The 17326-nt window shown below is 42.6% G+C and overlaps 1 protein-coding gene across 50 annotated transcripts in view; it reads left to right on the top strand.

The window, feature by feature from the left end:
- Positions 1 to 16024, top strand: part of Synj1 (synaptojanin 1) — a 76939-nt gene extending 60915 nt beyond the window's left edge. For 8 of the 50 annotated variants that reach the window (XM_087577091.1, XM_087577088.1, XM_087577089.1 and 5 more), the window contains 9 exons: positions 888 to 1097; positions 2374 to 2508; positions 3116 to 3154; positions 4234 to 4281; positions 5282 to 5320; positions 5473 to 5543; positions 7450 to 7558; positions 7778 to 7995; positions 13112 to 16024. In XM_087577091.1, the coding sequence (XP_087433217.1) occupies positions 888 to 1097; positions 2374 to 2508; positions 3116 to 3154; positions 4234 to 4281; positions 5282 to 5320; positions 5473 to 5543; positions 7450 to 7558; positions 7778 to 7995; positions 13112 to 13906 (1664 nt within the window). In that variant the 3' untranslated portion in view covers positions 13907 to 16024. 50 annotated transcript variants of the gene reach the window in all.
- The last annotated feature ends 1302 nt before the right edge of the window (positions 16025 to 17326 follow it).

Below are 17326 nucleotides of genomic sequence, written 5' to 3'. Positions count from 1 at the left end.
AGAACCTTAGCGAACATCGGGCACCAAACACAGAAGGACCAGATTGAACAGGGCTGAAGCAAGCCCCCGATCTTGGTGGAGTAAAGGGTGGAGCTGAGGAGCTGACTGAAGTGTTGCAGGGGAAGACCCAGAGGCCATATAGCTGAAGGCGGAGGCAGCCCTGTCGCTGAGGACAACACTGAGCTGTTCAGACTGCCGTGCGTGCTGTCCGTAGGACTTCGGGTGTGCAGAAGGGTGGTAGGGCCCACTTACTGTAGTGCTTTCTGCTTAGTCCTGAATGGCTTATTAGATAGTTCAGTCACTGGAGGGACAGAGGGTGGAGTTTTCTGAAGTAGGTGAGAGAAAGGGTGTCTCATAAACTCCTGGTAACAGCCTTAAAAAAACAGGACTTGGAAGGACGGCTAGTTTGTAGGTTATGGGTCCTCTTGCATGGGGTACCCTGACCCCACTCTCCAATCCTTAGGTAAGTGGAGATGAGACCTGATGGAAGAAATGGATCTATGCTGAGTGAAAGGCTTGAAATAGGAGACTTCTGGCTAAGGGTGTGTGACTGCCCAAGACCTCGTGGACTGTTAAGTTGGACCTGGGTTGGGCAGGGAGTAGAGGCATCACACAGAGCACATGGGCAAAGTTGGTTTCACTGCTGCTCAGTTAATAGTGCTTCCAGTCAGCAAGCTCCGGGTGCAGCTGCAGCTGAAGGGATGGTCATCTTTAGGTTCTCTGTAAGAACATTTGTGCTGACGCTAATCTTTATATTTACAAATATTTTTACACGCCTTTATGCTTACTCCCTGTGTGTTGGTGATGGCTTACTATTTGCCTTTTAGCCCTGTAAAGCCTAAGATGAAAAGTTAAAAGGTGCTCTCTGCTGGCCTTGCTTTCGTTAGGTGATGTCGACGACTACAGTGCTGAGGTGGAGGAGCTTCTTCCTCAGCACCTCCAGCCATCCTCCAGCTCTGGCCTCGGCACCTCTCCAAGCTCTTCGCCCCGGACCAGTCCCTGCCAGTCACCCACAGCACCAGAGTACTCCGCACCTTCTCTTCCCATCAGACCTAGTCGAGCACCATCAAGAACTCCAGGACCTCTAAGTTCACAGGGTGAGTGTTTTATTTGAAGATTTTGTGCGACTTTGTCAAGACAGTTTGTTTGAACTTTGGAGAACTGTTGTGTCCTCGTTTGCTCCCTGTTGCTGTGATAAGACACTGACTGTGATAGTTGGTCTTCTGTCAGCTTGACCCACAAGCTAGAGTTATCTGAAAGGAGGGAACTTAATGGAGAAAATGCCTCCAATAAGATTCAGCTATAGGGACTATAGTGATTCATGGGAGAGGTTCCAACCCGTGGTAGGTAGTGCTGTTTCTGAGCTGGTAGCCCTGGAGTTCTGTAAGAAAGCAGGCTGAGCAAGCCAGTGAGAAGCACCCTTCCATGGCCTCTGCATCAGCTCCTGCCTCCAGGTTCCTGCCCTAATTTCCTTCAATGATGAACAGCAATATGGAAGTGTAAGCCAGATAAGCCCTTTCCTCCCCAATTTGCTTCTTGGTCGTGGTGTTTCATCACAGCAATGGAAACCCTAATATACTGACCAAAGCCAGCATGGGGAGGGAAGGGCTTCTTTGCTTTACAGGTAATCAAGGGAAGCCAGAAACTCAGGGAAAGAATCTGGAGGCAGGAGCTGACACAGAGGCTTGCTCCCAGTGGCTAACTCTGTCTGCTCTCCTGTTCCTCCTGGACCACCCCCCAAGGGTAGTACCACCCACAGGGCCTGGTCCTATTAGTCATTAATCAAGGAGATTGGCCTGCAAGCCAATCTGACATAGTTCCTCAGTTGAAGTTCCTTCCCCCAGTGACTCTAACTCATATCAAGTTGACAAAAACTAATCAGCGCACATTGTTTTAACTGTGTGCTGAGTGCACTGTAGACAGAAGGTGGATTTCCTGACCGTAACTCTTTGTGAAAGAACTGTGCCATTGCTGCCACTGGATGGTTTGCCTCAGTCCTATCCATGTGGTCAGAAGTGTCTGTTTACAGCTGGTGATTTTCTATCCTACGAATCCGTGACTAATCGGGCTTTTCCCCTCTCTGCTGACCAGCAAGTTATGTATGACCTAACTCAAACAGTAAATTTGTCTCCTAATAATAGTCCTCCTCAGTAAAGCAGCCTGTAGCACCTCAGCCATGTAAAAGTCAGCACAGGGTAGCCCATGGTGCCCATGGCTCCAGAAGGTGGTCCCATGGCAACCACTGCTTTGGTTCTATTCTTTCTTTGATGCACAGAATTTTTAGAGGAGAAAACTGGGTCAGTGCATTACATGTGCGCATTCCTTCTCACTAGCACCGGCTTAGCACCTGACCTCACCTACTCACTCCCACAGGTGCTCCAGTTGACACCCAGCCAGCAGCCCAGAAGGAGTCTTCCCAGACCATAGAGCCCAAGAGGCCACCCCCTCCCCGCCCAGTTGCTCCTCCAGCACGTCCTGCCCCACCACAGAGGCCACCTCCACCTTCAGGTAACCAGCTACTCTTAGGATGCCTGTTTAACTTAAGGTTTCCTCCACTTCATTTAACACATTGTGCATGTTTTCTCTTCATCCTCTGGACTTTCCGTGTTTATGTCATTATTGCTACCTCTTGAGCTTGTCTGAAAGGAACGCTGGGGAGCAGCAAGATGGTGTGTCTATCCAGCGGGTTTCTCGAGCAGGGTCAGGCTGCCTCCTTGCCTTGCACAGGAGACACTTGCTTGCATTTTGCTACTTTGATGTGGTTGGGCATGTATGAAGTTCTTTGGTAAAACTAAATTTAATATTTTTTTAATTCCTCATCTGTAGTTTTACAAAGACAATTAACATTTATTAATTTCTGGAAAATGTATTTTAGAAGTGAAGAACATACATGTTTTTAATATGTTTTATATACCTCTTTAAATGTTCTCTTAGCTAAATGCAATGCCCACTTCTTGTGAGCATCTGCACTGAACAACAGCTCTGTGTAATGTCTAGATATTTAGATTATTGTACATGCTGTGTGCATTCATGACTATTAGAGCAGATTTTGACATTTCAACTCTTTATTTAATGTCATTCCCTTTCTGCTGCCTAATTTCTTATGAACTATAAGGGGCTAGGAGTCCGGCACCTGCTAGAAAAGAATTTGGAGGTAACCATTTACATTCACTATCCTGTGTGACTACTGGCTTATTGATATTTTGGAGTTTAATATTTTGTAACTCAGAGACAGTTTAAATCTGTTTGGTAAGCATCAAAATGTATGGCATTTATACTCCAAACTTCTATATTAGAGCTTAGTTATTCTGTGAGTATAACTAATAGACTATATCTTATTTTGCTTTTTTAATAAATCATCAAATTCTTGCCTCATTTGTTTATGGAAAAATATAACTTTTAATGAGGTAATTTGTGTTCACTATTGGATGGTTTTAAAACGTAATTTGTTTCATTCACATGAAAACTGCAAGTGGGCTGTACATTCACCAGTGTGCTCACCTGACATGTGCACGCCATGGATTTAGACCCTAGTACTTACAACCGCAAAGGGTAAACTGGCAGCCCAGTCTGAAGCACTTCTTGCTTGGTACACTTAGTAAGGCTCAAGAAAAGATGGAGACTGTACCAGTTCTTCAGAGCTTGAGCAGCTCTAACTAGTGTTCCTAAAGCCCTGGCTGTACAGAGGTCCTGGCTACCTCCATTGTTGGTCCCTGAGACACAGGGTCAGTTATGGAACTCACACTGCTTAGGTGAAGATTTTGATGACTTTGTAATAAAAATAGATAACTTATTTGAACAGGATAGCTTCTGTGAAACCTTTTCCTTTTTTCATTTATTTGTTTATTTTTGGGGTGAATTCTCCTGCTTTACTAGGAAACCAATCTAGAAAATAAATTTTGCAATGAACTTGTAAAAACTTGTACCATATCAGCAAACCAGTAGCTTATTTAGAAATCTGTTTCCATTTCTAGATGTCCCTTTTCATAATTCCTCTACAACCGCCTTACTCTGCAGCCACTAGTCCTCTAAGACAGAAGGGAATACACACGTCAGAAACTAGCTTTGAAGAGATGAGTGTCCTTTCAGTCACTCTTAGTGACTTTTGATCGATACCTTCCAAGAGACTTAAAGCAATAAAAGACCCTTCGTGCAAGAGTAGTAGTGTGCCTGCCTTTCATCCTGTGCTGTGGGATCTGAACAATATATAGCTTTTGTTCTTTTTCTAAAAAGGTGTCGGAGCCCCTCCCAGTCCCGGGGTTACTAGGAGAGAGATGGAAGGTAACAAGGCTTCTGCACTGTAGACTTGTTCTGTTGTCAGTCCATCCAGCGCTTGAAGGCACTGGGTCCTACCAGAAGCACCCTCCTTCCCCGTACATAAACCTTGTACTTTTCTCCTCTGTCCTTCTATGCTGTCTGTATAGTGTCCAGTGGCAATCCATTCAATGTCCCCGAGGGTTCTGTGTTGTTCATACCGAGTCCCATGTACTCAGGCTCCGCAGTAACTGTTGAAAGAACAACGCCTTCATTTTCTCTTGAACAAGTCACATGTTTGACAATGTTCTTGATTAAACTGAAGCTTTATAAGTTAGTAACTGTAAGTCCTTAGTGTTTTACAGATTTTTTTATAAAAGGTGCTTCTAAAGATCTCGATGTTGAGCTGGATTTGCTTGAAAGACCACTAAGTCTAGCGCCGCTTTGAGACTATCATTATTTATGGGATGTCGTATTCAATAGAACCATTGTACTTGAATTTCTTCTCAAAATGGAAAGACAGATATTACTTGCTCCTATCTTCTACTCTTTTTGTCCCCAGAGTAGTTATCTCTTCATCCCTAGGCTATCCTTCTACTGGGTTTGCACAATATTGTAATACAGCTGTAAATATGTGCATACCTGTCTTCTGTCTTGATGCTAATAGTCTCTTGTAGAGATTGGAAAGACCTCACCCTAGGATAACTTTATCCATGGTCAGACCTCTAGATGACAAGCTAAGCTCTTAGGAGTGGTGGCTCAGGAGCCACAAGCTATAAGGAGCACCTGACCAGGTCTTCAAGGTTCATGGACAGAGGTCTGTGAAGACTGTCACCTTAGTGTGACTCCCTTTGTCTCCCATGCAGGTCTCTAATACTCCAGTTTCTGTCTTTACCCAGAGCGTGGTGCTTGTTTTGTTGCTGTCTCCTTTGTCTCTGTGGGCAGTGAACCGAACAATCTGGTGATGCCGTGCATTGTGGTTTTACCATTTACTTATGATTGACTCTTTTTCTTTTCTGCTTCAAAGCACCCAAAAGCCCGGGAACAGCACGGAAAGATAATATAGGTAAAAACACTTGAATGTAGTTACTTCCCCTTAAAACTGGACCATAAAATAGACACTGGGAATAGAAGTACATGGCTTCTCATTTCTTTTTACTTTTTAAAAAACTCTCTTATACTTAAATATACACTGTGGTTGGTGTTTTTTTGTTTCAGGGCGTAATCAGCCTTCCCCTCAAGCCGGACTTGCAGGCCCAGGACCTTCTGGATATGGTGCAGCTAGACCGGTAGGTAACACCTAGCCTGGGAGGTAAGAGGAGTTTGTCCTAGGTTCCAGTCTACAATTAGGGTATTTGTTACCTTGGAGAGAATCCAAAGAAACCTCCCAGGCTTTGGTTCTTCAACTTAACATACGGGAATCGGTCATCTCCAATTACACCTCAACTCAACCTTTCTCATAGACTTGCAAATGACTACATTAACTGCTTTGCATAAAAATTATGTACTTAATTATGGTCACTAAATAAATATTTTGTAAAGTCTCTCAAAATAAATATAAAGAGCTAATGTATTTGAATAGCTGTTTATCATTTAAGCTATTAAATCAGTAGAAATCATAAGTTGTCTTTCCAGCTAGGTGTGGTGGCACACAACTTTAATCCCAGCACTCAGGAGGCAGGGGCAAGTGGATCTCTGAGATTGAGGCCTGCATGGTCTACATAGCAAGTTTCTAGGACAGTCAGGACTATAGAGAGAGACCCTGTGTCACCCTACCCCCAAAAAATTATTTGTAAGGACTTTGATTAACATGAAATTGTGATAGAATACTTAAACTGTTTCTAGAGATACCAAAAATAAGATGGCTTGCAGTATTCTTTATAAATCTAAATCTTTCTGTGAGTTTATCATATGTTATCATATTTTCCATTATTCACTCAAATAAAATTCCTCTAACTTATACCAGATACTCGAAAAAGATAGGACCATAGAGATGGCTCGCTGGGTCAAGTGCTTGCTGTGCAGGTGTGATAACCTGTGTATATCTTCACGTAACCCATGTCATGGTGGGGGAGAGACCCAACAGTTTCTTCTGACATCTCTCTTGTGCCATGCATGAGTGCCTGTACATACACACACACAAATAATGTTTTTTAAGTGTAGCTGAGGGCACTAGAGTAGAGACTACATCTGCAGAGCGGAGAACCTAGAATTACCACTGTGCTTAGATTGTAACTGTTTGCGTAACAAACCAAAGGTCCTTTTCTACATGAATTCTATTCTTTAAATTAGGATATACCTCAAGATAATTGTTACTCTCTATTTCACACAAAGGGAAGTCTGCTTGTATTGACTCTGCTGCCACGCTCCTCCATGTGCTTTGATAGTGCAGGGATAGGGAAGGAAAGTCAGGATTTGGGTGGGTTAAAAGCTGTCCTAACAGCAGGCCTAAGGTCGCACATCTGTATCCCAGCAGTAGGTGGCTGAGGCTGGGAAATTGCTGTTGTGAGTCCAAGGCCGCCCTGGTCTACACAGTGAGTTCCAGAGCACCTGGGACCGCAGAGTGAGACCTTTGCTTAAAACACCCAGGCCTAAACCAAAAACCTATACTAATTTCATCTTTTCATAAGTATATGGGCTTAGAGCCTTCACCAAACATACGAGAATAAAAAGCATTGTTCACCAATGTGTCTTCTGGCTTACTTCATTTAAATATTTAGATATTTAAGAATGTTATTTGATGTTCAGAACAACCCGGGAGGGTTAATTCGGAAGTCTCCTAGTGTGTTAGGATTGTCTCCACTGCTTATGCTCTCACAGCACGCATCGCTTCCTAAGGTAGCACTGCTCACAGTCAGGTCCCTCACCTACAGCTAGCCAGGCATGAGTCCTGTCATCCCAACACCACATCCTGTGTATATCCTAACACCCACGTCCTCTGTACGGTCTTCACCTTAATTTAAAATGAAGATGACTGAGTCAGATAAGTTATTTTGAGGGTTAAATAAAAATGTCTATATCATACTTACAAGAGCCTGGTACACAGTACACTGTCAAAAATAAAAAGGAAAGTATCACTGTTTGGCTACAAATTGAGAACAATTCAAATGGCAAGGTGGGAAATTATCCAGAGAATCAGTGAGACGTGAAAACATGGATTCTTCACAGAATCTAACTATATGTTTCCATTTGTAGACAATTCCAGCTCGTGCTGGAGTGATCAGTGCCCCTCAGAGCCAGGCTCGGGTGTCTGCTGGAAGGCTGACTCCTGAAAGCCAAAGCAAACCCTTGGAGACATCGAAAGGTAGGCACTGCTGGGGCACACTCAGCTCTGTGAGCCTCCTTTCTTCTTCCACCCTCCATAAAACCTAACATATCCAAACAGGATCTTTCCCCTGTAGCCCTAGAATTGAGGCTGTTTGCCATGGGAAAGGGCAACAACTAGAATCCCTCTGCCCGTTAACAAGAGAAAAACCATGGTGTTTAGAGCACAGCTAATGTGTGACAATCCTTGGTGTTTTAGGTCCTGCTGTCCTTCCAGAACCACTGAAGCCTCAGGCTGCATTTCCTCCGCAGCCTTCTCTGCCCACACCTGCTCAAAAGTTACAGGACCCACTTGTCCCCATAGCAGCACCTATGCCTCCCTCCATTCCCCAATCGAATTTGGAAACTCCACCCCTGCCCCCACCTCGGAGCAGGTCATCTCAAAGCTTGCCTTCAGACTCCTCACCACAGCTACAAGTAAGTGTCACTACTGAAGGAAGTGTCTCAGATGCCCACACTGCGTAGTGTGGGGCACAATTATTTTAATGATCAGCATTCATAAGAGTAAATAAGAAATTTTATTTTTGCTGCTTGAAAGTAATAGCATCTTGAGATGATTTTTTGTATCCTTTGATACCTAAAATGACTATATGCTGTTGATTATTCAAGAATTTTAAGGGTTTGTTTGTTTGCTTGTATGTGTTGCTTAAGTAAGAAAACCTCAGAGAGCAACGGGAGTAGTTAGGAGGTAATCTCAGGTTAGGAGGCAGAGGTAGGAGAGTTACAAGTTGAAGGCCAGCCTGGTCTACATAGTAAGTTCCAGGCTAGCTAGAGCTAGACAGTCAAACAGTTCTCAGTTCCCTTGATACTAAAGCAGGTTCTTTAGGAAGTTCAAGTGTTTCTTCATGCTAATTTGTAACATTTTAAATACATTGTTTGCTCTAGGCAGTTAGTTAATTAGATAATATAGAGGCCTCTTATTAACACTGAGGTGATGAGTTAGTTTGAGAGACAGGCAAACCAAGATCAGCTCAGTGTTTAGACATTGGCATGATGGCTAATTTCCTGCAGAGTGATTCTTCAGTGCTTCCTGACGTGAGCAGTGGCTCTCCTGTGTTGAGCTGGCACTGGGTCCAGAGGTTACAGTCATTACCGGAGTAGCTTAGCAGGTTTGGGTTTCTAAGCAAAAGGTTCATTCACTCACACAAAAACCACAGAGGAGCACATCCATTCATTAATGTCTCGTAGAAGCTTGGTCCATGGCCTGACATGTTGATGTCACGGGCATTCCGTGTGTCCTGTCCACAGCACTGCTGTGTGTCAGGCTGCTGTGATAACCACTGTAATTACATGTGATACACACACACAGACACACACACACACACACACACACACATAGTGTTCTATGTTTACATTCTGATCTAGTTTTGTTGTGTGCATTTCACTAAAGTTGATAAATTTAATAGGTATATTTTGCTGGCTCACAAATTCTTTACTTAAAAATGCCATCAAAGCCACATCAATGTGTAAGGTTTTAGAAGTCCATGATTTAATCTGAAATACTGTGTGTTGGCAGTAGCCTTTGAACACAGTTTATGAGTAATAATTTGCATTTTTGCAGATATATGTGTATATCACCCTAGTTGGCAAACTGTTTCAAACATATATCTCTGTTGCAAAGCAAATACTAAATAAAGTAGCTAAGATCAAGAGCCGTTCATTAGCAGTTTGCACTTGCCAAGACTATTGCTCACATTTGTGAACTCTAAAGAAAACAACAGAAATAGGAAAATGTTCTCAGACGATGAAATCTAAAGGTTACTCTGATTTTTATAGGTTAAGTAGTAGTGCTAAAGATATTTAATAGAAACCCTACAAAGAGTAATGTATCCTGTTCTTTTTCCTCTTCTCCAACAATGAAGACTTATCTTGTCCCGAAGGCTGAAGTCTTTTAAACTAGTCACTGTGAATGTTATCAGCGCTGTTTTAAGGCATCCATTTCAGATAGAAGGCACCACACACAACTCCATCCACTTGTAATGGCTTTAAGTATCCATAGACCCCTGTGAGAGCAGAACGGGGCTCTGCTATGAAAAGTTAAGCAGGAGCAAATGGCAAATGGCTAGAGACAACTGGAGGCTCAGGCGCTCCCCTTCTGTGGCCCGGCACTGTAATTGGCCGTGGAGATGACAGGAACCATCCTTTTCTCTGCTTGCCTCTTTGTTTCCCACTGAAGAAACAAAAGACTGGGAAGACAGCAGCCTGCAGCAGAGTCTACAGGTGGCATGGTAGACTGTTTTGGAGTGCCCCCCCCCTTTTGCGTGTGTACTCATGGTGTTGTACCCTCAGACGTTATTCCATAGAAGCCATCAACCTGGAGAGTTTGAGACAGAGTCTCTCAAGTAGCTGGGGTGCGCTGAAGAGGCGCGTCTGGCTGCACTGAGCTGCACTGAGCTGCAGGCATTCTCTGTGCTAAGATTACACCACTAGGCCAGTGATTCCCATGGGCCCTGGGCACTGAACCCCCGTTCTCTTGCTCGCTTGCTCACACGGCGAACACTTTACTGAGCTGAGCCGTTTCTCCGGCCCTGAATTGAATCTTGCTGCAGTCTACCCACTAAAAAGGACAGAGATCTAGATGCTCTAAGTTCTAGTTCTCTTTGCCTGAGCCATCCATATTTGACCCTAGCTTAGCCAGACACTCTGCCTTTCCAGGTCTTGTTTATGAGTCCACTGTGATGTAGGGTCACATAGGCTAGAGTGTCCCCTGAGGAGGAGTGTGATACTGAGTAGAACAGGAAGGCAGCACTTCCTGCACTTCTCTACCTTTTGAATTTGGAATCATAATAGTAATCATGCTGTTTTTAAAAAAAGGTACAAAATTGAAAAATTCTCCTAAGTAATGAGATTTTCCTATACATTGACTGTGTGTGTGTGTGTGTGTGTGTGTGTGTGTGTGTGTGTGTGTACAGTATATTCAGGTACATACCACTGATGAGAATTTTAATTGTACAAGTTTGGTATTTTATCACTATTTACTGAGTTGTTTGTTGTTTTGTTTAGTCTTATATTGTTTCAGAAGTGAATGTTTGGTAATTTCTTAAGTCTTTATTAATCCAGGCCCAACTCTATGGTGTATCTAAAGCATAGAGGAGACTTGTGAGCCAGCTTTACTCTGTGTTGCCTGCTGCTCTTTAGCTCGAGAAAATGCTGTACAGCCTTTATGTGGTGTAAGGGGCTACCTGCTCTCACTTCTAACATCTTAGTCATCTCACCGTGAGCTAAAATCTAGAGAGAGAGGAACAGAACAAAGGACAGCACAGTGACAGATGTGCACAGGGCACCGTAGGAGAGCTGAGAGAAGGGAGAACGCAAAGTTCATTTCAAAGCATCACACTAATGCATGTCAGTGGCAGGACACTGGCCACATAACATCCTAGGTCATCAAGATGGTGGGGACTGAAGTCACAGAGCATCATGTTAACGGTTGTACGGCAGTGGGAGGACATTAGCCACACATGTATCACTGGGTCATCTGTGTACTGGGGAAGGACTAGGGGCGGTGAGGAGGGGAGATACTAAAGTCTGTAATGTTTCTCTAAGATGTCACTGTTTACAAATAACCTGCAGTGTTAGAGTATCCAATTTAAGAACCCCAGATTGTTCTGATGCCATGAAATTATTGAAAGATTATAATTTAAGATTTAAACACCAAAAATTAGTTTCTTGTTGTACTTCCCAACTAGTAAACAGTAAGGGAATTAACTTTTCTAAACTCTTTAGAAAACGTGAGCAATATAGAGCAGGCCTGCATCCTGATGTTTTGTGACGATGAATGTGTGGTTGTACACCTGCAAAGTGGGATTGTGTACATTTTCTCTAGCCTTCCGAGTCTGAAACACAGAATAACAAACTGGCTAGTCATCAACCTAGGCACTGTTAAACATACACCGTGAGGTTACAGAGACCGGAACTGTGCTCTGACTGACAGTAGCACCTGCAAGTGTTACTGCTCTTGGACCCCACCTGTGACCTGGGGCCACAAGCTTTCTGAGGACTGACTTGTTGGGGCTGCGGCTTGGTGGAATTGTCCTAACTCTTTACTTTGATGTCTGTGTTCCTTTTCTCAAAGCAGGAGCAACCAACAGGGTAACAGCAGGTACCTGACTCTTTATCCGCCTTCCATGTGCTTTTCATCTGTCTCCCCGTGCATCCGATGTATGAGTCTTTTGCTTCATACATCTAGAGTTTCACCCATTTAAATCTCCTCGCTCACATTAATAAGTTCTATTATCTTGTCATAAACTCATATCTGCTTTTTTTCTTAGTACTTTGGGTTTTTAGGAATCATATTAGTTTTTGCTAATGCCTTTTCATTTTTTGCTTTGTTTTCTATGAAAATTAACAAAACTAAAAAGTATAATTTCAAAAACGCCAACTATTTGTATCTGACAGAACTACATAAATGGGAAAACCTAATTGTTTTTTCCTTAGGTTTCTTTTGGGAAATATTTTTTTCAGATGATTTTTTCAGATTCTTTTTGGTATGAAAGAATTGGTGATTTAGATTAAAATTAATGATACTTAAAAGCCCTTCCAGCACCTGTACAAGCACTACTGATGCCATCATGAGTTTCCAAATCTTGCTTGGATCATAATTTAATTCTAAGGGTGGTAATGTGGGTCTCACTGTAATTGGTAGTCTCATCTGAGCCCCGTTCACTCCAAAGGCTGACTTCCGGTAACCAGCCTCATGGTGAACAAAGGGATTTATGAAGAAGTGCAAATTTTTTATGGCCACGAACTTAACTCTGAACATTCCTCCGTGGCCAGTGCTCTCAGAGTACACCTGCTTTTCTTTCTTTCTTTTTTTTTAGAATCAGTGTTCATAGAAAATGGAATGTCCCCTTGCACTTTAAATAATCATTGGTTTTATCTGCCTTGCTTGACAGGACAAGGAAGGTCAGCTAAGGAAACTTACATTATTCAGTGAGTAAACTACAAAGGCAAACAAACTACCATTGAAAAGTAAAAGAAAGCTTTGAAAATTCACCTTTCCAAATACAAAAGGGAAAAATTCCATTTATAGCTTTGAATGTATGAATATACTAATAAGTTAGCTTTTATTCATAAAGTTGAATTTCTATAGGGAATTTAGACGACACATATCCTCATAGATGGTGTTGGAAGTTTACTGTGTGTGTTTACCCAATGCTTTTACTATATGTTCCTTTAGTTTGTGTTAAACTCTAAAATAACAGAGCATGAGCAAACTCATAATTTTTTTTAAATTCTCTTTTTTACCATTTCAAAAACAGAATGGAAGAAATTATCCTATCACATTTCTTTGAGATTTAAAAAAACATGGATTTACTTAGTTATGAATTCTTAAAGAACATAATTTTACCAATTTCACCCTATTTATTAAACCACCAAAGCAAAAATTCTATACAGGTACTTTTTAGTTTTTGAATTTATATAGTTGCTTAAAAAAAAGCAGAAATAATAAAAATAGAAAGAGAAGAGTATTAATGAATAAAAAAAAAACAAAAAAAAACAAAAAACCAATCATTCAGTGTTCATTCTTTTCCAGGTAAAAATAAATGGAGCTTGTGGTGTCAAACAAGAGCCAACATTGAAGAGTGACCCATTTGAAGACCTCTCACTTAGTGTGCTTGCTGTATCCAAGGCTCAGCCTTCTGCTCAGATTTCACCTGTTCTAACCCCAGACCCAAAGATGTTGATTCAGTTGCCTTCTGCATCGCAAAGTAAAGTTAACTCTTTGAGTTCTGTAAGTTGCATGCTAACCATGCCTCCAGTTCCAGAGCAAAGCAAGTCACAGGAAAGTGTGGGGAGTTCTGCAAACCCATTTCCCAGCCTGCCTACCAGGAACCCTTTTACAGACAGGACTGCTGCCCCTGGAAACCCATTTAGAGTTCAGTCTCAAGAATCAGAGGCAACTTCTTGGCTATCCAAAGAAGAGCCTGTTTCTAACAGTCCTTTCCCTCCTCTCATGCCTCTCAGTCACGACATGAGCAAGCCTTCAAGTTCACTAGATGGTTTTGAGGACAATTTTGATCTGCAGAGCCAGTCTACAGTAAAAACAAGCAACCCCAAAGGATGGGTAACATTTGACGAAGATGAAGACTTTCCTACAAAAGGAAAGTCAAGGTCGGTTTATCCAGACTCCCTGGGTAATACAGCAGCTTCATTTGATGATGACTGGAGTAAAGGTACAAACGTTTCTTTCTGTGTGCTGCCAGCCAGAAGGCCACCACCTCCACCACCTCCTGTCCCTCTGCTACCACCTGGCACCACCTCATCTGCAGGACCTAGCACAACCCTGTCATCTAAGGCATCTCCCACATTGGACTTCACAGAAAGATAATGACATGGAGGGAAGGGAGTTTCTCCTGGTGTGGTGTGACTGTTTGTTTCTGTTTGTCAGGGTAGACCCAAGAGAATGGGGCATTAATTAGTTGTTATGTGCAATAAATAATCAGTAAGTGCACTGATATCTATATAAAATACCACTAGAGGATGTGGACAAAGCTGGAGTTTGTGTATATCAGAAATAGCAAAGACATCCTCTTAACTGGAGTTCTGGCCTTTCTCTTCAGATGAATGGAAGAGAATAGGAACCATTTTTAAAAGTGCTTAAAACTACTCTAGAATAGTCCTTACTCAGATACTCACATAGCAATCACGTAAAGCCCACACAACTGCAGCTGACAGTACTGCCAGCCCATTGTGCTGTTGACGATTGGTATTCGTGGATACTTACCAAAGAGCTTCCAGAGTTCTGGTGAGATTGCTTTGAACGGCATTACTTTAGCCAAAAGGTCTGTGTATATATACACTGTGTGTGTATGTCTGTATGTATGCACAAACACACATGTGTACATCCACATACTTATAAAATCTGTCTTGATATAATTCAGATCAAATTTTACCTAACAGTTCTGACAATGTCCTTTTTTTCAATATCTCACTATCAAGAAGCTGGCTGCCACTGGGTGTGCTTCATTACGTCACTAACTGCCTCCCAGAATGGAAGGGTCAGTCCCTTTACAGAGCTGCCATCTCCTGTTACGCTGCACCTCAGACCTTCACATTCATCCTACTACCTTCCTCCTCTGGTATGCCTTTCCCTGGGCATTTACAATGGGCAGTACAGACGTGGTCAGTCATGTGACAGATACTCAAAACAGTAGGCACCTGCCACCAGATTCCAGGAGGAACACTATCAGTGTGCTCCTTTCTCTGCACAGCCCTTTCCCTTCAGACCTTTCTGTTTGCCAATTGCCTGGAGCTTTGCTCTCAGCTGTTGAGTGGTCCGAATTAGGAACATGTCCAGTATAGGTTCTCTCCCATGTAAGAGGCTACATAACATATCCATGATGCTGCTTTAAGGTTTTAGAGGCTATACCTCAAATTAGCTGTGGATTTTGTCTCCTGCACTGCCAGTATGCAACTGATCTTGCATTTATTAATTTTGTGAAAAAATACATGGAATTTTTACAAAAAAAAAAAACAAAAAACAAAAAACAAAAACACCCAAAACCATAGTATTTTGATATCATTAGGTAAGCCAGTCAGAAAATTCCCTAAGCTATTGTTTTGTTGGTTGTCAGTTGAAGTTAAAATCATCCTTACCCATTAAGACTTAATGTTCTCTTTATATAAAAAGAGTTCCATGCTTACACCCAAGTTCCTAGTCTACATGAACCTTTAAAGATGTGTATTGTGAGATTAGAAAGAATTTATGGCTGCCCTCACCTCTGTAAAAGCACAGCAGACTGCATTGCACTTCTATCATAGAGCAGATCTGTTAGGACAGAGCACCTTTGCAAATGCTCAGTGTTATCAAACCCTGTATTTATAGAAGTAACTCTCTGCTACAGCCGTAACTTGCTGTTAGCAATAACTCTTGTGAGTTTTATATTGTGCTTGTTGGGGTTCTAAACATTTCAGCAGTAGTAGCTTTTAAACTGCAGTATTACTAGAGCAGTGTACTTCAAAATGTGAATTAATTTGTGGAGATTGTGGCTGTAACATCTGTGTGAGTAGTGTGTATGGTATCCACTCCCCATTAGCATAATCCATTTTAGGAAACTGAAGCAGAGTGTGGATTGCAGCCCCGAGCAGTGACTCCCTCGGGTATAAACCACTGTAATGTCTGCAGAGCAATAGCTCTTCCTTATCAGGAAGTCTGGTAGCTGCTGAAACGCACAAAGGAAGTTAAAGTTTGCTACAAAGAACTCAACATTGTGTGTATTTACCAGCTCTGGTCAAAGCAGAAAACAGACACTAAGAATCTTTGTGAGTCTCTGTTCTCTCTAGTAGATTGCTGTTTATATGTATGTAAGAGGTTTATTGCTTATGTGGCATACAGTATTTATAACTATATACTTTATAGAAGTACAGTATTAAAGTCGCTGGTATACATTCTGTACATATCCTGTGAAATGTGCTGTCATATGAAATAAATATGTCTTTACCACTAGCTGACTTCTGTACTTTTTTTGTGTGTGTGTGTGCACATCCATGTGCGTGTGCATTAGTGTGTGTGTGTGTGTGTGTGTGTGTGTGTGTGTGTGTGTGTGTGTGTACATAATATATGCAGGGAATAAGATAGTTTATTCTGAAGCCAAATTTGAGTGACCATGGCAGATTTAGGTTACCCCAAATTCCATGTTTTGCCATGGAAGCAGTTTCGCAAAGTTTTATAGCTCTATAGGACAAAGTCATTAAGTCATGGCAAGTTTAAAATACATTGGTGGAAATGCCAGAGAGGCACTTACATCAAGATGGAGCTTTTCTATAGGTACCAGATGCTGTTTGATGACATTCCCAACTTTTGGGCTAGTGAAAGCTACATTTATAGATTTTAAAGGTTATAGGGGCGTTAGTTCTGGCCCAGAGGAGGGCAGTGGACGGCTGTTCCGAAAGCTAAAGCTAACAGAGACAAGGTAACCAGTCTCCGGACCTGCAGAATCCCTGTCTCTCCACATCACTGCAGTTTTAATTAGTTACAGACACAGCTTCTTCCCAGGAATTTCCATTAGCAAGTAAAAAAGAAATTTAATGATCCATCACCACAAACAAACACCTCACCATTTAGCCAAGCTATGAGTTTGAGATCAATTCAAAGCTCAGGTTAATTTTCTTTAATTTGGTTAATTTTCTTTACTCCTCCATTTGAATTTCCTCAGACCATTTGTTTCCTCTTTGTAACACTAAAATGGGATCCTTAAGTGTGTCTGAACTCCCTGAAAGAACAGCGCAGCTCTCGCTTGCCCTTTCTGAGATTGTGGGGAGCCAGACTTGGCAGGACAGTCCAGGGACCGGCGGTAGACCGCAGTGAGACTAAATCAGCTGTGCGCAGCAGCAGAGCTCCCCACTTTCTTATTTCCGGAGACCGTAGGCATTTCCGGAAGCCATCGGTGCCTGTGCGAAACCAGTTTCGCGGCGGCTATGCTCCCGTAGTGCCCACCTTCCACTCATTCTCAACCCAGGAGCTACCATGCTCCTCCAGCTCATCTCCCGAGACCCCTGGACGGTCCGTACAGGCCTATAGCTGCTTAGTTTGGGTTTCGGTTGCCCGGGCAACAGCTACTTCCGGTAGCGAGGAGCGTGCACCGAGACTCCTGCCTCGGCGGACCGGACAACCTGCTCTACAGCGCCTCTGGCTTCCCAGGCGAGCCTTCTAGCTGGGCGCGGGCTCAGGGTTTGACTGTTGCCCTTGGCAACAGTCACTTCCGCGAGCGTGCGTCGTTTTCCTTACCCCACCCGGCGGACGCGTGAG

This window comes from Rattus norvegicus, chromosome 11 (assembly GCF_021556685.1).
Source record: "Rattus norvegicus strain SHRSP/BbbUtx chromosome 11, alternate assembly SHRSP_T2T, whole genome shotgun sequence".
NCBI classification, from domain to species: Eukaryota; Metazoa; Chordata; class Mammalia; order Rodentia; family Muridae; genus Rattus; species Rattus norvegicus.
The sequence above is the reverse complement of the archived record's forward strand: the minus strand, read 5'-3'. Positions and strand labels throughout refer to the sequence as shown.